The sequence below is a fragment of the Ailuropoda melanoleuca genome, chromosome 4 (assembly GCF_002007445.2).
Source record: "Ailuropoda melanoleuca isolate Jingjing chromosome 4, ASM200744v2, whole genome shotgun sequence".
NCBI classification, from domain to species: Eukaryota; Metazoa; Chordata; class Mammalia; order Carnivora; family Ursidae; genus Ailuropoda; species Ailuropoda melanoleuca.
The window spans coordinates 37,648,085-37,665,973 of NC_048221.1; the positions used below are offsets into that span (position 1 = coordinate 37,648,085).

At 45.6% G+C, this 17,889-nt stretch overlaps 1 protein-coding gene across 1 annotated transcript in view; it reads right to left on the reverse strand.

Annotated features, from left to right (window-relative positions):
• The window catches only part of EIF4E3 (eukaryotic translation initiation factor 4E family member 3), a 41,952-nt gene that overhangs the window by 20,484 nt on the left and 3,579 nt on the right, over positions 1-17,889 (reverse strand). Inside the window, exon 3 of the mRNA XM_019794573.2 lies at positions 4,187-4,259. Within this exon, the coding sequence (XP_019650132.2) occupies positions 4,187-4,259 (73 nt within the window). The remainder of the gene's footprint in view (positions 1-4,186; positions 4,260-17,889) is intronic.

Sequence of the window (17,889 nt, forward strand, 5' to 3'; positions counted from 1 at the left end):
TTTAACAGAGTGTACGTATTTTTGATGGAGACTTTCTGTTTATGATACATGATGCCGGATATCCATTTACAGAAGAAACATGAAGTTTCTGTATTATGTAAATTTAAGTAAAAAGTCAGCCAATTTATGCAACCTACTGGGTAGAACACAGCACAAGTGGGACACGGCGTGGCAAAATCTTGAAGGAGATAACAAGCATGGCTGAGGTGGGATAGAATGTTGTAGAGGAATGAGTTTTCAGGGCTGGAATTGCTGGTTTTGGGGTAGCCATGCTGAAAGAAAGTGGGGACGAGGCAGCCCTCCCTTGCAAACCATGTTTGGCAGGTAGCTCTTCGTTCTCCCACAGGTAGAATCAGGCTTGCTCAGAAGCTGTGTTCTGTTCTGTACTGCATCCATTTAGGACATAAAAACACAGGAGAAATGTGGAAAATTTGGAAATGTTTACAAAAGAGTAAAAGGAATCAATAAGCATCTGGAAAACACAACTAGATGAAAAATGGAATTTTCCAAGAAGGCAGGAAAGCAAGAAATAAATTTAAGTCCAAGCAAAGAGAATTATTGTTGGCTACAGTGAGAATGTCCTCAGCAGGGGTCAGTGGGCCGCCTGGAGGCACGTGCCTCCCTGCCCCCCCTCAAGTCAGGGCAAAGGGAAAGGAAAAGAAGTGAACTAGAAGGGGTGGGAGCTCTAGTCCCTGAGGCGTGGCAAGATTGGCTGTTTCCACGGCTGTTTTGGAGCACTTAGCTCTCAGCCTCAGTCTCTGCAGCTACTAAATGGGAATCATAATTCCTCCCCCACCCCCATCAACATCTCTGATTTGCTGAAGGGCCTCAAAGTACAAAAAGACATATTATATCCTTCTATATAAAGCAGTCATCAATAACACGGAATTCTCACATTTCACCCAAACAGAGTTGGGGGGAAAATCACAGACACAATTGGGGATGTGTTTTTTTAGTGCTGAAAGAGCGAGGGTCCAAGAATTACTAAATAATCACAGAATAAAAACACAGGGGAGCCAAAGCTTGTCCTCAAATGACTTAAAAACTAGCACCAAGGCAGTTGTTAAATACTCGGGACCGTTCCCAAATGTTCAGGACACTGACAAGCTGGAATCCCAGAAGTTACTGGTAAGTTAAATGTGTTCTCATGAGTAGGGGTGGCAGCAGTGGCATCAACTGGGGAATAACTGCTTGAAATATATCACCGCAAAGTAGCAGTGCACAGCTGTCTGAAAGACAACGGGCCCGAGGACAACGTGAAACGGCTCCAGAAGGAGTCGGTGAGGAATAGCAGATGCACCTGTTATTATTACCAGACCCTCCCATGTGCTTTTTACCTCCTTGTGCCATTTCATTCTCAGGGCCTCATGCTACAATCAGTATCAAGAGCATTCCCATCTCGGAGATGAGTAAGCAGATACAGAGAAGTTAAGCCACTTGCCCGAGCAAGTAAGCGGCAGATACGAGATAGAAACGCAGGCAATGTGACTACTCTACACCCTCACCCACATCCTCGCCAGTCAACTGATGACGCCAAGGGGTAGCATCCAACACCACTTCGGTAAAAGCTGCTAACGTCTGAGTACAAAGTGCCAAGCACGACTAAGAAGCACATGCAATCTCATTTAACCCTCGCTCAACCTTAGGGAGTAGGCAGCGTTATTACCTCAGTCTGACAGATAAGGAAACCGAGGCGGACAGAGGCACATCAGATATGAAAGGACTTCCTGACCACTTAGGGCAGTGTTTCATTAACACATCCCTCCAGCCCACCCCAAAGAGCCCTTTGTTCTAACTGCTCCCTTGTGAAATGTTAATACCGCAGCAAAGCTGTTTCTTTCTTTAAGTACTGGATACATATCTGTGCTTTATGTATAAAAACAGGAGGATTTTTCACCCCACCAAGGATCAGTTTTTGAGAATGGGGCTTATAGCTTAAAGGATCCTTATGCAGGTAGTTCTGCTGTGGTTCAGGAAAGCGGTTCATTTATTAACTTTTCATTCATCCCTTCAGTCCTTCGGTATGTAGTATGTACATATTTATTTATTTAAAAGATTTTATTTATTTATTAGAGAAAGAGAGAGCTCACAGTGGGGAGGGGCAAAGGGAGAGGGGGAAGAGAGAAGCCTCAAGCAGACTCCCTGCTCAGTGGAAAGCCTGACAGGGAGCTTGACCCAGGACCCTGAAATCATGATCTGAGCCAAAAACAGGAGTTGGCCACTTAACCAACTGAGTCACCCAGGCGCCCCGATCGTCCAGTACTTATTGAGGGGAAGGAATAATAGACACAATAGAGTATGGTACTGTGTGATTCCATTTATAGGATGTTCAATAAAAAACAAAAGGATATATGGTGATAGAAACGTGAATAGTGGCTGCTTCTGGAAGAGAAGGATGACTGGAAGGGCACGCAGGAACTTTCTGACATGATGCAAATCTTTTTATCTTGATCTGGGTTATGGTTACATGTCTGCATACCTTTGTCAAAACTTATCAAACTGCACACTTAACGAAATCTACATTTACTGAATATAAATTATCTCCCAATAGAGTTTTCAAGAAGGTATTTCGTAGTATGTGCCAACCTGGGTACTTTAAAAATTGGTCCTGAAGACCCTAACTTGCTGCTGGACGCCAAGGCTCAACCAAATGCCCTGTGGTCACACAGGGTCAGAGAAACAAACGGACCCCTTGATCTGACTCAACCAGGGTCTGTCCTGGAATCCCAGGCAGAGCTCCGAGGACCCAATGTCATAATGGAGTGGAAAAAGTCTAATGAGTACCTCTGAAAGTCAAAGGGATCTAAGAACTTCCAAGTGAAGACAGGCTTCAAAGTCAAGTGCTCTGAGCTTTCTACAACGACTGCTGGAGAAGAGGTAACAAAAGTCCACAACGTCACCACAGGGAAGAAGAGAGGGGAAGCCTTCCCTGGAATGTGAGAGCAGTCATCCCTCTGGACAGTGGCCCACGTGCTGCCTTGTGACATCGCTTGTACTTGGCACCGTGAGATTATTTACAGCAGCACTGTTATTTTGCTTTCCACATGCTTATGACATTTTTCCAAGTAGATCAGAACTGGACCATGGTCTGGACTGTGTCTTTACACCTGGCTCAGTGGCCATGCATGGCACCTTCCCATCAGATTCCCGGGACCGCAAAACTGAAAATACTAAATTTTCTGAACCAGATAGTGGGAGAAGTTCTGAAAAAAGGATCTTTGTGCTAGTTCTAAATGTGAGAAACTGCCTAAGGGACACAATCTAGATGCCCATCTAATGAAATTGCTAAGACATTAAAAGATTTAGAGGCACAACAGGGACATTTTAAATCTGGCCCTTCTAGAACATTCTAAACATATAGCCATCGCAAGCAGACAGCAGCCTTAAATCTTTATTCTGTCTATAACAGCGTATTATCCTCAAAAAGAGGGATACACTTGACAGACTTTGCTTTTGAAGAAAAAGGAAATGTGATCAGCTAAATAAATCAGGTTTTTCAGAAATTTTCTTCATAAGGGTTGGTTGAAGAAAGAGTGGATAGAACTAAGAGCTTACATGTGTTGAGAACCTACAATGTATCAGGTATCCTGCTAAGCATAGCATGCACATTATCTTACTTACTCTTCCCAACCACTCCAGAGACAGGTACTCTCATTATATCCATTTTAAAGAAATTAAAGGCATTGATACTTGCCTAATTTAGAATGATGGAAGCTGAACATGAAGTAGGAAACAGGCTTGAGACCTTCCACTTTCACGCTCAACACCCACCTGCTCTCCCTATGTGACCTGTAACCTTAGGTAACCCTGCAGGGCGATGCTATTGCCTCTCAGAGAAGGGAAACCGAGCTCAGAGCTCACAGAGGGAGTGGCCGATCTCATATTGGAGTAGGGACACAGACCCATGCGGGGACACACCACAGTCTGCTGCTCCGAGGATTGGTGAAATATTTAGGTAGTAAATAAGTTTTAGCAGGTCCCAAGAGAGGAGCAGGCCACTTGGATGTGTGCTCAGCCAGCCTCTGGGTTACACTTAGTTAAGTGCAGCTCCACCGAAAGACCTGAGAGCTGACGTGGGGACAGAACCCCGGGTGGGAACTGCCAGCATAGCCGCTGTTTTCTGGCTGGAGGATTAAATGTCCAACATATACTGGGTTCAGCTGGTACGTCCATCTCTGGATCTTACCTGTACGGTTTGTACTGTGTAGATTTTCTTCAGGTTGGATGCACACTCAGCTGCCGTAGCACCAGGGAGGGATCTAAGCAAACATAAACAAAAGAGCAAAGACAGAAGCGAAACAAGTAGTCAATGTTCTTGAAGTCAATTTGCAGGTTTTCATACAAATTAGGTCTCAAACCACAGCATCAGACATTTCTGGAATGTGATTCAGAATTTAAAATGTGAAATTCCTACTTTGTGAAGTCATGAGTCTGCCTCTCCTAAAAGCAAGCATATGTATTCTGCAGAAATTTAATTAAAAAGAAAAAAAGGGAAATGTACGTAAGAAAGATACTGGAAACTTTTAAAAATCACATTTTAAAAAAGACTAAAATAACCTTGTAATAACCAAGCCTTCTGCTAGGATTTTGGATATGAAACTGTGCCCACAGTACAGGTGACAGTGAAATCACAGTCTCCTGGCCCGATGACATGTTTGAAAAACTTGTTAGTTCTTGGTGGTAAATATTCAGGAACTCTTAAGAAACAGAGTAACCTTTTGCCAACTTTAAGAAAACATGATTACTAAAAGTCAACTTTAGTTTCCCCTGAAATTTGCATATATTTCCCCAACACTTGCTTTTAGAAAAATTCTTTCGGTTATTTTCTCGGGCTGATTTAATTAGCTCTGGGGAACGCTGCGGTCAGAATACATTAATCTTTAGTTTGCCATATGTTCCACTAGATGGCAACATACTACAGGTTTACTCACCAGAAAAATCAGGCACTAGGGACAGGCTTTCTCCCACACCATCTATTGGGATTAGGAGCAATAGGATAAGATCTCATCGGTCCTTAGAAGTTAAGATTCTCAATTCCTGCCACCTTTTCCTCTTCCTTATACTGAACTAGCAGTTCTTGCTCAAGACTGTCGGGATCCAGGAATGTCAGGCCAAAGATGAAAAATCACCACTCAAAAAATGCTTGAAAACCCCGCGTGTGGTTGTGAGGTGGGAAATGAGGCTTGCTGAGAGAACATGCTGGCTCACAGTCAACCCAGTAGGATCCGGAATCTATAGAGAATGATCTTGAGCAGTCGCTGACCCTCAGAGACACCAAGCCCACAGAACCTCAAGACGTTGCACTTTCCAGAGAGTCATAAAACCACTGCACACCGGAGATATGCACAAAACCCACAGAGCTCAGAGGCAGAGAGGACAGCAAAGAAAAGGGTCATGCCCAGGTGTGGGGTGGGCATGACACATGAGTGACAGGGCTCTACAGACCAAACTCCTGGAACTATGGACCAATAAATGTTCCCTGGTGCCTAACTGGAGAAACAATGCACTTCTGAATACAGTTCCCTTGCTTGAAAGTCACTAAGGAAGCATAATTGTGGACTAGTTTGAGGGCAAACAAAGGACCGTGTTAAGTTGGTGATGTTGGATAAATACTCTAACGCATTGGGTTTACAACTCTTTTCTAGTTGCTTATAAATATGCTGGGCACTTTTTTTTTTTTTAATAACCAGCATGATTGCATTTTCTTGCCAGACCTAAAGCTTAAAATAACCATATTGAAGAGAGAGGTGAACAGTGAGGTATTCGATCAGCACCTAGCTCTGACAATGCCTGGGCCCCAGATGAATCCATCAGTCCAGAGACTGCCTTGACATGAATAAATATTAACTTACTATTTAATGCAGGTTTTTATACTGTTTTTGGCTTCAATTATAAAAAGATTGAAAAAAAAAAAAGCCCACTAAACCGACCCTGAACTTTTTTTCTGGATAGATTTTCACATGAAAAATCTTTTGCTTTTATATGAAAATCTACCGGCATTTATTCCAACGCCAATTTTTTTTTCCTTTGAAAAGTTTAGCTGACCTCTCCACCAAATATGCCCAGCAAGATATCTATCCCTGGATCACCCAAAGTACGTAGGAAAGCATATATGTGGATCCTTTACTTACAGGATGGGGATTTGTTAGGGTCCAAAAGAAGGAAATGTACTCTGCCTTTCTTTCATTTCTAAAACTGTGTATTTCAAAGCTTTACTATCTTTTAAAGTCACACTTCTATGTGTAACTGTGTAGCACAAGTATTTGAATGTTCGCCTCAGACAGCATTATGTCAACTTAATACAATGCGAGGATAATACTATTTAACCTGGACAAAGTTTCTGATGGACATTTGCTTTCTATGCCTCTTTTTAAGTGCCTCTTACATTGTGATCTTTTAATTCTATTCTAGTGTAGGAGACAATCATACAAAATCATTTAGGGCCCCTCGGTTTCACTGTCCGAGTTTTGTTTTGTTTTTAAGAAATGTAGTTTCCTGGCGGGGCGCCTGGGTGGCTCAGTCGTTAAGCGTCTGCCTTTGGCTCAGGGCGTGATCCTGGCGTTCTGGGATCGAGCCCCACATTAGGCTTCTCCGCTAGGAGCCTGCTTCTTCCTCTCCCACTCCCCCTGCCTGTGTTCCCTCTCTCGCTGGCTGTCTCTCTGTCAAATAAATAAATAAAATCTTTTTAAAAAAATGTCGTTTCCTGAGTCCAAGAACGGGCTCTAGAATAAGACTATAAGGCAGTGCTGTCTGTGTAAGACGGTATCAGGAGCTAGTGTGCTCAGCGTTCTACCTCCTTTACAGCACTGAATCCTGGCCACCCAGCTTTCTGAGAATGGACTTTCCAGGACAGCCAAGGAGAGAAGGTTCTCACTAAAACCGACAGGATCACCCTCCATGATAGGTCTGTTCTGATTCATAGGTCATGATGCGGATGTATTGGCGTTTGAAGGAAGTATGTTAGCTCCTATGGACTCTGGTTTCCTAAGTTCTTAATGGGGCAGGTTGGATTCTGGGATCTTAAGGGTTTCTTCTAGCTGCCCGACAGTTTTATGGCTATTCAGGTTTCAAAGTAACGAAACAATGGTGCTGGAACTTCCGATCGTAGTAAGTGGCTGGCTTGGCCAGAGCGAGAAATGGCATTCTCCTGCGAGCCAGGTCTGATCCCGACAGTCCCTGAAAAACCCCACTATGCCTAAACCTTATGCCTGCCCTGGGACCTCTTTAACAAGCAAAACTGGGCCATAGTCACGGAATCCATTTTAACAGGGTAAACAGGCTGAGATTTTTAGTCATCTGTCTTGTAAACAGGTCAGTCTGTACTGGACTTGCTGGTTCAAAGTTGAACCGAAGCTGTAACGTCCTACTGTTACTGTTTCTTAAAGTAGCAATGCAGGCTGCTCCCTGGGCGGACAGCCCCACAGCCCCTCCTCCCTGTTACTGTCAGAGAGCTGTACCAGCGGGAAGGGAAATGTTTGCCATGGACTTCAAGGAAAGAAATGTTTTTACTCATCACACATATACAGTATATTCTCCGATCTTTTAAAAGTCTTTTTGCTCCATTCATGTTATAAACCTAAACCCCCCAACAGAGCCGCGACCAAACCCTCATTCTGCAGGTCAAAGGTGCTCATCTGGGCGTGATCTTGTCCCCCGAGCGGACACATATGGCAATATTTGGAGACATTTCCAGTGGTCACACCTGAGGGGGATGCCACCGGCATCTGGCTGGTAGAGGGCCCAGGATATCCTAGAGGGCACAGGATAGCCCTGCAACAAGGAATACCTAGCCCAAAATGTCACCACAGTCAATGCCGAGAACCCCTGACATAGACACGTAACAAAGGGTCTCAGAGGATTTATAACTTATTTAATCAATAAAGATTCAGTGCACACCTCTTTGAGCTGATGGGGATACATCAGTGGTCATTCCAGACAAAGTCCTTGTCCTCATGGAGTTCTAGAACTAGCACCCCTGCTTTCTGAATTCCCCAGACTCCTGAAGGCAAAGCAACTCTGATCAGATCCTCTCTTCTTTGCCCGGGAGGGAGGAGGTGGAAGAGAAGGCGGTGAGAGGGGTGCATACATATTGATGATGACCCTTCCTAGAAGGACACGCAGCCAGAGTTGTGGAAAATCCCAAAACCAAGGACTCAGAACCTGTTTTCACATTCTCCGAATTCTATGCTGCCTTCTCCCAGTACGCAGCTGCAGCTGTGGACATATCAGCGGGACAATAAATGCTCCCTGGCTGGATCAGGTTGAGGAGTCTGAAGTGTTCACCAGGAGTCTTTCCTCTGATGTAATGATATTAATGTAATAATGGCCTCCTTTTATTGAGGGTTTTGCTCATGCTGACTCTAATCCTTACAGCAACCCTGTCAAGGTGCTATCATCATCCCCACTTTACGAATTAGGAAACTGAGGCTCAGTGAGGCTCTTCAAGTAGCAGATCTGAGTTCTTTCCCTGGTCGGTCTTGCTCTGATGCCCATGATCTTAGACAAGGATGGCTCCCAGTAAAAACCAAGCAGTCACTGTCATCATGGGAGGATCACACATGGCACCTTAGGGCAAATCCCTTTCTAGGTTATCTCCTCTCCCCTTGGACCCATTCTGGCCTGCCATTCGTCCAACACCATCCAGCTGGCCACACTACTGGATATTGGAAGGGGGCAGACGCAGAGATGCAGGGCTGAGGTGGAGCCTTCCAGAATCCCTGGCAATAACGATATCCTAAAAAGTTATACAAGGAACACAATTCAGGAAGAACATACATACAGGTTATCATCTTCTGGGGCTAGACGTGGGAAGAAGATACTTTACCAAACAAAAGCCCCAAATGGGCTATAGCAGGAGGGCAGGAAAGCAGAAGGGTTAAGAGGATGGTCCTTGGAATCGACAGATTTGAGTTCAAGTCCCAGCTCTGCCACCTCCCAGCTGTGTGGCAAGCCTGACCCTCTCTGACCCCCACTTCCCCTTTCTGAGAACACGGTCTCTACGCCGCCCTTGCTTTGCTGATTAGATGACATGAGTGGATGCTCTACAAAGCATTTACCCAATATCTGGCATCTAATAAGCAATTGTTGCTAACATCACCATCGTCATCATCACCATCAGAGGCAGAAAAACAGGAACAGATAAGAGCACAATTAGAACTAAGAGACACTGAGCACATTTTCTAATCTGTGGGGCAGCCAGTAAGAATCCCAAGAAACCTGTAAGAATTACTCACAGAGCTGAGAAACTCCTAGATTCCTTCCTCGGCAAAGAAAGCCCAAAAGGTGCCGGTGTCTCTGGGCTTAAGGCCATAGCTACCCTGAGGGCTGTTTCCACTTGGACTTGGCTAATCCAGAAGCTGTGATGCTTAAGGCAGAAGTGGGAAGGGTCCTTAGAGGTCTGCCAAGTAGATGATTAGTGTAAAGATGAGAGGGAACTCTTAATGTTATTTATGACCCAAACTCTCCAATCCAGCTTTATATTACTCCTGTGTGTCTTCAACTGCATAACAGAATAACAGGAAATACATCTTAAGACTCTTTATGTAAAACTGGTTAAAATTTCTTTTCATTTGGGGAGTTAGGAGAAAGCAGAGTCCCATAAGTTTGGACCAACTGTTCGGCTTAAATGGTTTCTAGGCACCTAAGCACCATTTATATGCAAAAAGTTAATGTGTTATGTACAAATCATCTTTATGTATTCATTAAAGCAGGTCCCTGAGAATCTCACAAAACCCTTTTAGTGCAATTTAAGTCTGCAGTGCTTCAAAGCGTTTTATCCTCTCTTATTCCAGAAATACTTACTGAGCCCCCAATAACTGAAAAAAAACACCTATGTATCATATGTTACATGCACACATGATCTCATTTCATCCTCATTCAGACATCATGACGTAAATAATGGTTGCATTTCCATTTTGCAGATAAGCAAATGAAATCTGAGGGTGGTGACCTGCCAAAGACACAGAGTTGGCTAGGGACAGACCTGGGACTTGAACCATGGGTGGCTGGCAACCTTGCCCTTAGTCAGCAGCCTAGACTGATCACTTATTCCATGACCCATCCTCTGCTTGGTGCCGGGAACACAACTCTGCACCAAGCAGTCTTGACTCTCCTGCAACTTGCAGTCCTCAGTGTATCTCCCTGCAGTACAAATGTGCCTTCTCCCCTCAACCTCGCCCTTAAAGATATGTCTGCTACAGGTGAATGAGGCTCATGGATAATTCATGGGGACAGAAGTAAATACCCAAGGAAATGATCTTCACCGTTACCTGGCTAGCTCTTAGCAGGCCACAGCACCACTTACCAGTGACCTGGATACCTGGAAATGCTTCTTACAAAGAGAAGAGGCTGGAAAGGTTTCCCCCAAATCCTGCCTGCATCCTTGCCAAAGTGCGGCCGGTCACCCGGCAGCATCACCTGGTGTGAGAGCTACGGCATCTCTAGGCCCATTAGACACCTGCTGAATCCTATGTGATTCGTATATATACTGAAGTTTGAGATGTGCTGGCCTGTGTCATCTAAATCAAGTCACCATAAGAAATGCTAACAACTTGGCAAGTAAAAGCTAATGAACTATAGCTAGCATCATCAAAAACACATAAAATCACTTTTCTCACAGATGTATTTTTTTGTCATCTCCCAAAGAGATTATCAAGATGAGGCCATCATTGAAAGTGAAGTCCCAGGCTCTTCAATATGGGTTTTAGGCAAGGGTCTCTTCTTTGCAAATTTTGAAGAAGGGAGTCCTTGGCTTAACTTTTTTCCCATGAAACAGGAGCTTGGTTTCCTCATTTGTGAAATTCAGTGGTAGATTCCCTCTCAAGTCCCATCTAGCTTCCTTATTTCAGAATATGAAATATGGGAGAACTGTATTGCGTTCCGTATTCATATTCATAGGGAAGTGGTGTTCGGCAGGGGTAGGGACACCAGTGCTTGGGGTCACACAGTCCTTAGCTCAAACCCTGTTTCCACTCTGTATTAGCTGTGTGACCTTGGTCAAGTGGCTTCTCCGGGCCTCAATTTTCTCATCTGTAAAATGTTGCTGATATGTCCTACTTCAATACTGTGAGGACTTCGTGGGTATTTATGTACAGCAGCCAGCGTAAGACCGAGCAGGGACAATATACCCCAGTAACGGATACACATGCTCAGTGTACACACACACACAATAGATGTTAGTGGAAGAAATGAATACTGACAATATTCTACCTCAAATGAGTGACCACTTCATTTGAGCCAAGAGAACAGCTTTAGAGAGGTAAACTTTAAAGACAGGGATAGGTCTCCCAAAAGCCAGTCTTGGTGAATTTGCACCCATCAGGCTCAGTTGTCAGAGGGAAAAATCTGTACAGGCTCAGCTCTGTGATGAAGAGCACCCCTCATATATCATTCACTCCATTAAAGCTGATTTCATTTTAATCACTTTAGATAGATCTGTGGCTTGTGGCTATAGCCGCTTCCTGTTTGAGAGTCACATACAAAAAATGGTCCAGGGCCTATCATTAACGTTTAATAATGCATCTAGTGAAACACCCTTCATAATCTAAATGCTTTATTTTTTTGCATGTTTAGCTTATTTTTCTTCTTCCAGACTTCCTTCTATTTTCATTCTTGCCTATAAGCTCTGTAACACAAGCAACTGAGACTCTTTTCCTCTTGCCATATAATTAATCCTTCAGTACATAGGGGTTGGGTGCGAGAGGTGACAGCAAACGAAAGCCAGGTTTTGGACTGTCACCGTGCCAGACCACTGAAGTCTTGCCAGCTCTCTTAGGTTTGGAAATAAGGAAATGGCATCTGTAATATTAAAAGAAGGAAAATAGATTTTTTTGAGCAGCTAGTAGCAGGGAAGGACTGGTAATTTTCTGAGGGAGGATGTTTAAGGCCTCCAGGCCCAGCTGCAGGAAGCAACCACTGACGCGCACAGGTGGAGAGGCTGTGAGACCCTGGGTCAGAGCCTTTCCTTGCCCGAGCTACCCGGACACCATTTCCCCCTTCCAGAAAGTCAAATCCTGGGCCATTAAGAGAGCCCATGGGTTCAAAAAGGCAAAAATGAGGGAAACAGGTGCAGATGGCAGTCCCTGTCTCCATGTCAACTACGTCCTTCCACGCAGCCTTCTACCCTCACCTGGTCCCAAAAGGCCACTCTGTGAACAAGGATGGTTTTGGAACCCTCTCTATCAAGCCTGGCCCACCGCCCTGTATCGGATTTGTTATTATGGAGCACAACATTGCAATGCATGTGAAAGCTTCACACTGTGAAGAGGGGAGGGTTCCTCTGGAACTTGGTACCTCCCAGAACACTCCACGGATGCTATGGAAGCATGTGGTATGTGAGACACCCCTCCTGGGAGGCCCGGGACCATGTTGTCATTATGTTTGTGTTCTTAGCATCGAGAACAGTGAAGGACAGGTAATATGCTCCATTGACCTGATCAATAAGCAGAGCAGTAATTCTCCCGCTGTGACGCACAGGACATTTGCTACAAATATGCATTCCACCCCAGAGGTCTAAGACAGCAGGTTCTGGGCAGGATTGGGAGCTTGTATTTGAGACGCACAGCCCCTGGTGATTCAGATGTAAGTGGCGAGGGATGACATTTTGAGAAACACTGGTTGGGTCGAGGTGAACCCCAATGGGGTGGGTTGGTGGGAGACATACATGACTGGCCTACCTTTGTGACTAAAGACACAAGAACACAAATACTCTCTAAGCACTTACTATGTGCATTGTAGTGTCCACTCTGGGGAGTCAGACATGAGGCCGTCCGAGTCTCACCGTCAAGAGGGAGGGAAAGAGGAGCAATCAATTATCCTTAATACAAATAGTGGCCTATAAAAAAGTGCTGCAGGAGTGCAAAGGAGGTGGGCTCAATCCTGCCTGAGCCAAGGGCTATTTAAGGATGATTACAGAGTTAGCATCTCTGCAAGGCCTTGAAGGATGTGTGATAGCTTTTCAGGTAGACAAAGGGGAGAAGGGCATCCCAAGCCGAAGAAACATAGGAGACAAATCTTAGAGGCTGGCAAGTCCATGGCTGATGCAGGAAAGGGGCCACAAGTCCACTGTCACCAGAGAGCCTGACATACTGAGTGGTATTTTGGAGTGGGGAGACGTAGGGGATAGGCTAAGAAAAAGGTGAGTTTCATGTAAAAAATAGCAATATAGATGTTTGTACCATAATCTGAAGGCTGTAGGTTTTAGGTTTTGTTTTTGTGCCTAAGCTGGGGAATGCTCTTTTCAAATTAGAGCGGCCCATATCTAAAACAAACCACCACAACAAAACCAATGAGAGCCGCTCTGGTAAAAGTAGGGGTGGAGATCCAGAATCCCACCTGCCTGGAGCACACAAGCCCACAAGAGAGGCACGTTTAGATGGCAAGAGACAGATCACAATCCATTGCTGGGGCAGAGGAGAAAGGCAGGGAGTTTTGGAATGGCAAGACCAGGTGCAGGTTAGAGGGCTAAGCCTGGCAGCCCAGGTGGGGGATGCCAGGAGGGAAAAGCTGGGGAGCAGGCAGAGCCAGCATGTACCTGGGGCTGGAGAATACTGGGGCCTAGGGAGGCAGGCACAGGAGAGGGGGGGGTGGCTTAGGCTTGGAGCAAGTTTTCCAACAAGAGGTCAAACATGTGAAGCACAGAACTAGATGGAGCAGTGGGCTTGAGAGAGAAGAGGAGTCGAAGGAAATTCCAACACTGAAAAATGTGTTAGATGGTGGCATGGCTGGCCAGCACGTGGTGGATAGGGTATCCAGAACTCGGGAGGGCAATCAGGGCTAGGGATGCAGATTTACATATGATACTCAGAGTAACATGAACCACCACAGGAGATGAGGAAGTCACTAGGAGTAGAATTCCATAACCCTGAACTATTCAGTGTGGGGTGACTTGGCCCAGGGGCTGATCAAGGAGCTGAGGGCAGAATGATGCGGAAAGAACCCTGTGAAGCTGATGTTCCAGTGAGAGAAGACGTACAAAAGCAGACTCCTATGGAGGAAATAAAGCGGGGCCAGGGGCATGGGGAGTGTTTGTCAGGATGTGCGTGCCATTTTGCATCAGTGGTTAGGGAAGGCCTTGCTGAGAAGATGACATCTGGGCAGAGACCAGAAGGGGAGGAAAGCACAGTCCTAGCAGATGACTGAGGGAAGAGCATTCCAGGCAGGAGGGACTGTTGGTGGCCAAGGCTCATGCTTGGGATGACAGAGGAAGAGCTAAAAAGGCAGAAGGGAGAGGGGGACAGGGGTGGGGGGAGAAAAACATATTGGGCGGGGACAGGAAATGCTGCACAGTCTCACAGGCTCTTGTAAGTACTTTGGCTTCTGCTGAATGAAAAGGACAGGAGAGAAGTGACAGGCCTTAATTTGGATATTACTTCAGCTGCTGTGATGGGAAGGGATGAGAGGGGCAAGGGTAGAAGCAGGGAGAGCAGTTAGCACGCTCCTGCGGTGTTGCAGGTGGGAGAGGCCATGTGGCTCAGGGTCTACCGACGCAGGTGGGGAGAATGTGTTGGATTCTGGATATGCTTAGACGGTAGAATCAACAGCCTCTGTGCATAGCGGCAGGGGAGGGAGAAGAAATGCGGAAGGAGAGGAAGAGGAGATTCACAGAGGTTACCAAGATCTGGGGGCTGGGCAACCGGAAGGAAGGAGTTACTGTGAACTGCTCTGATCTGAGATGGGACAGATGGAAGAAGGCAAATCTGGGAGCGAAGCTAAAGAGGTGGTTTGACATGTGTTGAGTTTGGATGTGTATTAGACATCCATATGGAGACAGAGGGGAGGAGCTGCACGCACCATTGTACAAGTGTGGGAATCACCCGTGCACCAGGGGAACTGAATACTTCGTAACCGCATACTATCACTGGTGTGGATGGGGACAAGAGGCCTGAGGATTGAGTGCTGCAGGTAAAACTCAGAGGAAAGGGGGTCACCACTCAGAGACATGCAAACGAGAGCAGCCTCCAAGATCGAGACAGGATCGGGTTTGGGATATCCAGAAAAGGGGAGGAAAATTCTTCATTCTATACCCCAATCAAAATCATACCCCAAATGCTTGCATTCTTAGCCATATAGTCTAATTAAAACACACACACACACACACACACACACACACACACACACACACACACACACACACACACAGGGACTTAACTGGAATTTGCTATTGAAATGCAAATAATTCTACTTAAGGGACTCTCCAATTCATCCAGCGGGGGAAGTGAGTTCAGGTTGCTGGCTTCCTAACACTAAATTCAGACAAGCTGCTCCAGTCCAGATCTGTACGCGTGTGTTGGGGGTGGTGGTGGTGGTGATTTGGGAGCTTTGGATAACAACATTAGTTATCAATATTTATTAAGCACTCATGCTATGCTGGGGATCCATGTTAGTGTTTTATATTCATCCATTAATCCTTAGAACCCTTATGACAGACAGTTTATGAATATCCACATTTTACAAACAATGAAACTGAGGCTTAGCAGGGCTACATCACTTGTCTTTGGTCACAAAGTAGGCTGAAAGGGAGCACAGGACAGGTGGTAGGTGCCGAAGGAAAGTTTTAGGGATCAGAAGGCCTCTGGATGCTGCGAAACTCAAAACTGATGCCCTCAGTAGCAAACATCAGCTCTGCTGGGGTGAAGATTGCTTTGGAGGGCTCTCCTGAGAGACTTAATACTCTTTCTAGAATCTTGTTTCCCTAGGGGGGAAAAGTCACAAACAAAACTTCTGGAACACAATGTGTTCATAACCCTGAGGGGAAGGGGGCCAGCTGACATAAATGTAATGGACTCCTGGTAAAGTGGAGACAGTTCAATAAAAACTATGGGACAACTGATCAGGCAAAATGAATTCAAATGAGCAATGCTGGAAGTAATTATAATTTCTAGATTAATGTAATATCTATTACAAATTTGGACAATGTGGCAATAACATTTCATTTGATTGCTGGCTTTCAGAAAACAAAAATACCCAAATGCATACTAGGAAAGCTACAGTTTGTGTCTTCATTAAAGTTACTGTATTCTCATCCTGAAAGATACCAGATATTCTTAAAAAGTTATTTGTTGTTATGTAGTATTAAAATCTTGGACCATTCTTAAAATGATGTGCCTTTAAGTAGACTAATTTGTGAGCCATTTAAAAAGAAACTCTCTTGGGGCGCCTGGGTGGCACAGCGGTTAAGCGTCTGCCTTCGGTTCAGGGCGTGATCCCAGCGTTATGGGATCGAGCCCCACATCAGGCTCCTCCGCTATGAGCCTGCTTCTTCCTCTCCCACTCCCCCTGCTTGTGTTCCCTCTCTCACTGGCTGTCTCTATCTCTGTCAAATAAATAAATAAAATCTTTCAAAAAAAGTAAAAAGAAAAAGAAACTCTCTTGATACTGTTTCCACCAGCAACGATCTCCATCTGTTAGACCATTAGACCAGAGGTAAAAGGTTTAACACCTTGAAAAAATGATACCAGGTATCAACAATAGTTACAGCACACCTCTGAAAACAAAGACACATGATTTCACTCTGCTAATGTTAGCCAAAACCACTCCTATTATGACAATAAAATGCTTTCTTAGCACCCCATAATGAAAGTGAAAATGTTTTAGAAAATGAGACTCGTTCTATCTACCCCACCCCCAACTTCTTTGGGTCCCCGAAAAAGACAGTGGCTCCAGTGTCAGTTCTTATAGATTCTTATAGATTCTTGCTAATTCTGACAAGAAAGGAATGAACTTATCTTCCTTAAAAGGATGATTATCACTTTTTAAAAACCTTGCAGGCGTTTTATGCAAGGCTTTTAAAGACCAGATTTGAGTCTACTAAATGCATTTCATAGAAAACAGTCATATACCTCTCTTCCAAACATTTAACCACAGCTACAGTGTCATCAAAGTTTCCATAAGCTTTTGGGACAACCTTGAGGTGTCATCTTTGGGCACCCACAGGGTAAGAGATATTAAGAAGAGTTTTGCATTCATGCATTTATTCATTTGTCAAATTTTTCTTATGTTCCTACTATGTGCCAGGTACAGTTCCAGGTGCCTGGATATAGCAAGTGTCAAAAACTAAGTCCCTGCTCATTGGCTTTCAACAGAACAGAAAAGTATTGAGGGATTGAGACAGACTGAAAATAAACAGATTCATACATAATACTATGTGGCAGCATTAAGCATTACAGAGAAGAACAAGACAGAGCAGGGGAATACAGAATGACTGCAAGATGGGGGTGTACTAATTTAGATACTGTAGTCTGGGAGGCGTTTCTGAGGAGATGGCACCTGAGCCGTCCCCTGAGAAAGCTATAATTGTCCCCACTTTATTGACAAAGTGAAGTATTGCTCACGGTTGAATTCCCAGCGCCTAGAAGGCGTGTGGCTGCACGGTAAATGGTCAAGAAAATACCTGCCCAGTGTTTGAGAAAGAACGCCAAGAGGTGTCCGCGGCAGTTTCGGTGGGGCACCGAGTGGAGGCCCCCGCTGGGCCACGATCCGGCCAGCCCTGCACACTTCCCAGGGGGCCGGCCCACTTTCCCGAGCGCTGTCACCGCGGAGGTCGGGTCCTGAGCTCCCCAGGAACCCCGCGAGGCCACCAGGACAGCACCGCTCTCCCCACTTTACAGCGAGGACCCGACGACCCCCGGCTGGCCCGTCTCCCAGCGCCCGGCCAGGACGGCCGCCCTGGGGCACGCTTCTTTTGAAGGAAATAAAGGGGGGAAAGTGCTGCCGAAACTTTTGGGGCTGCGCCTGTGCCCTCCCAGCCGGAGGCGAGGCCGCCAAACACTCGCTCGTCCCGGCCCGGCCCCGGGCTCCCGACCCGGCTCTGCGCGAGGGCTGGGCGCGCGGGCGGCCGCGGAGCGGGACTGGGGCCCGGGCCCCGGGGCCGCGCCGAGACAAAGCGGCGGC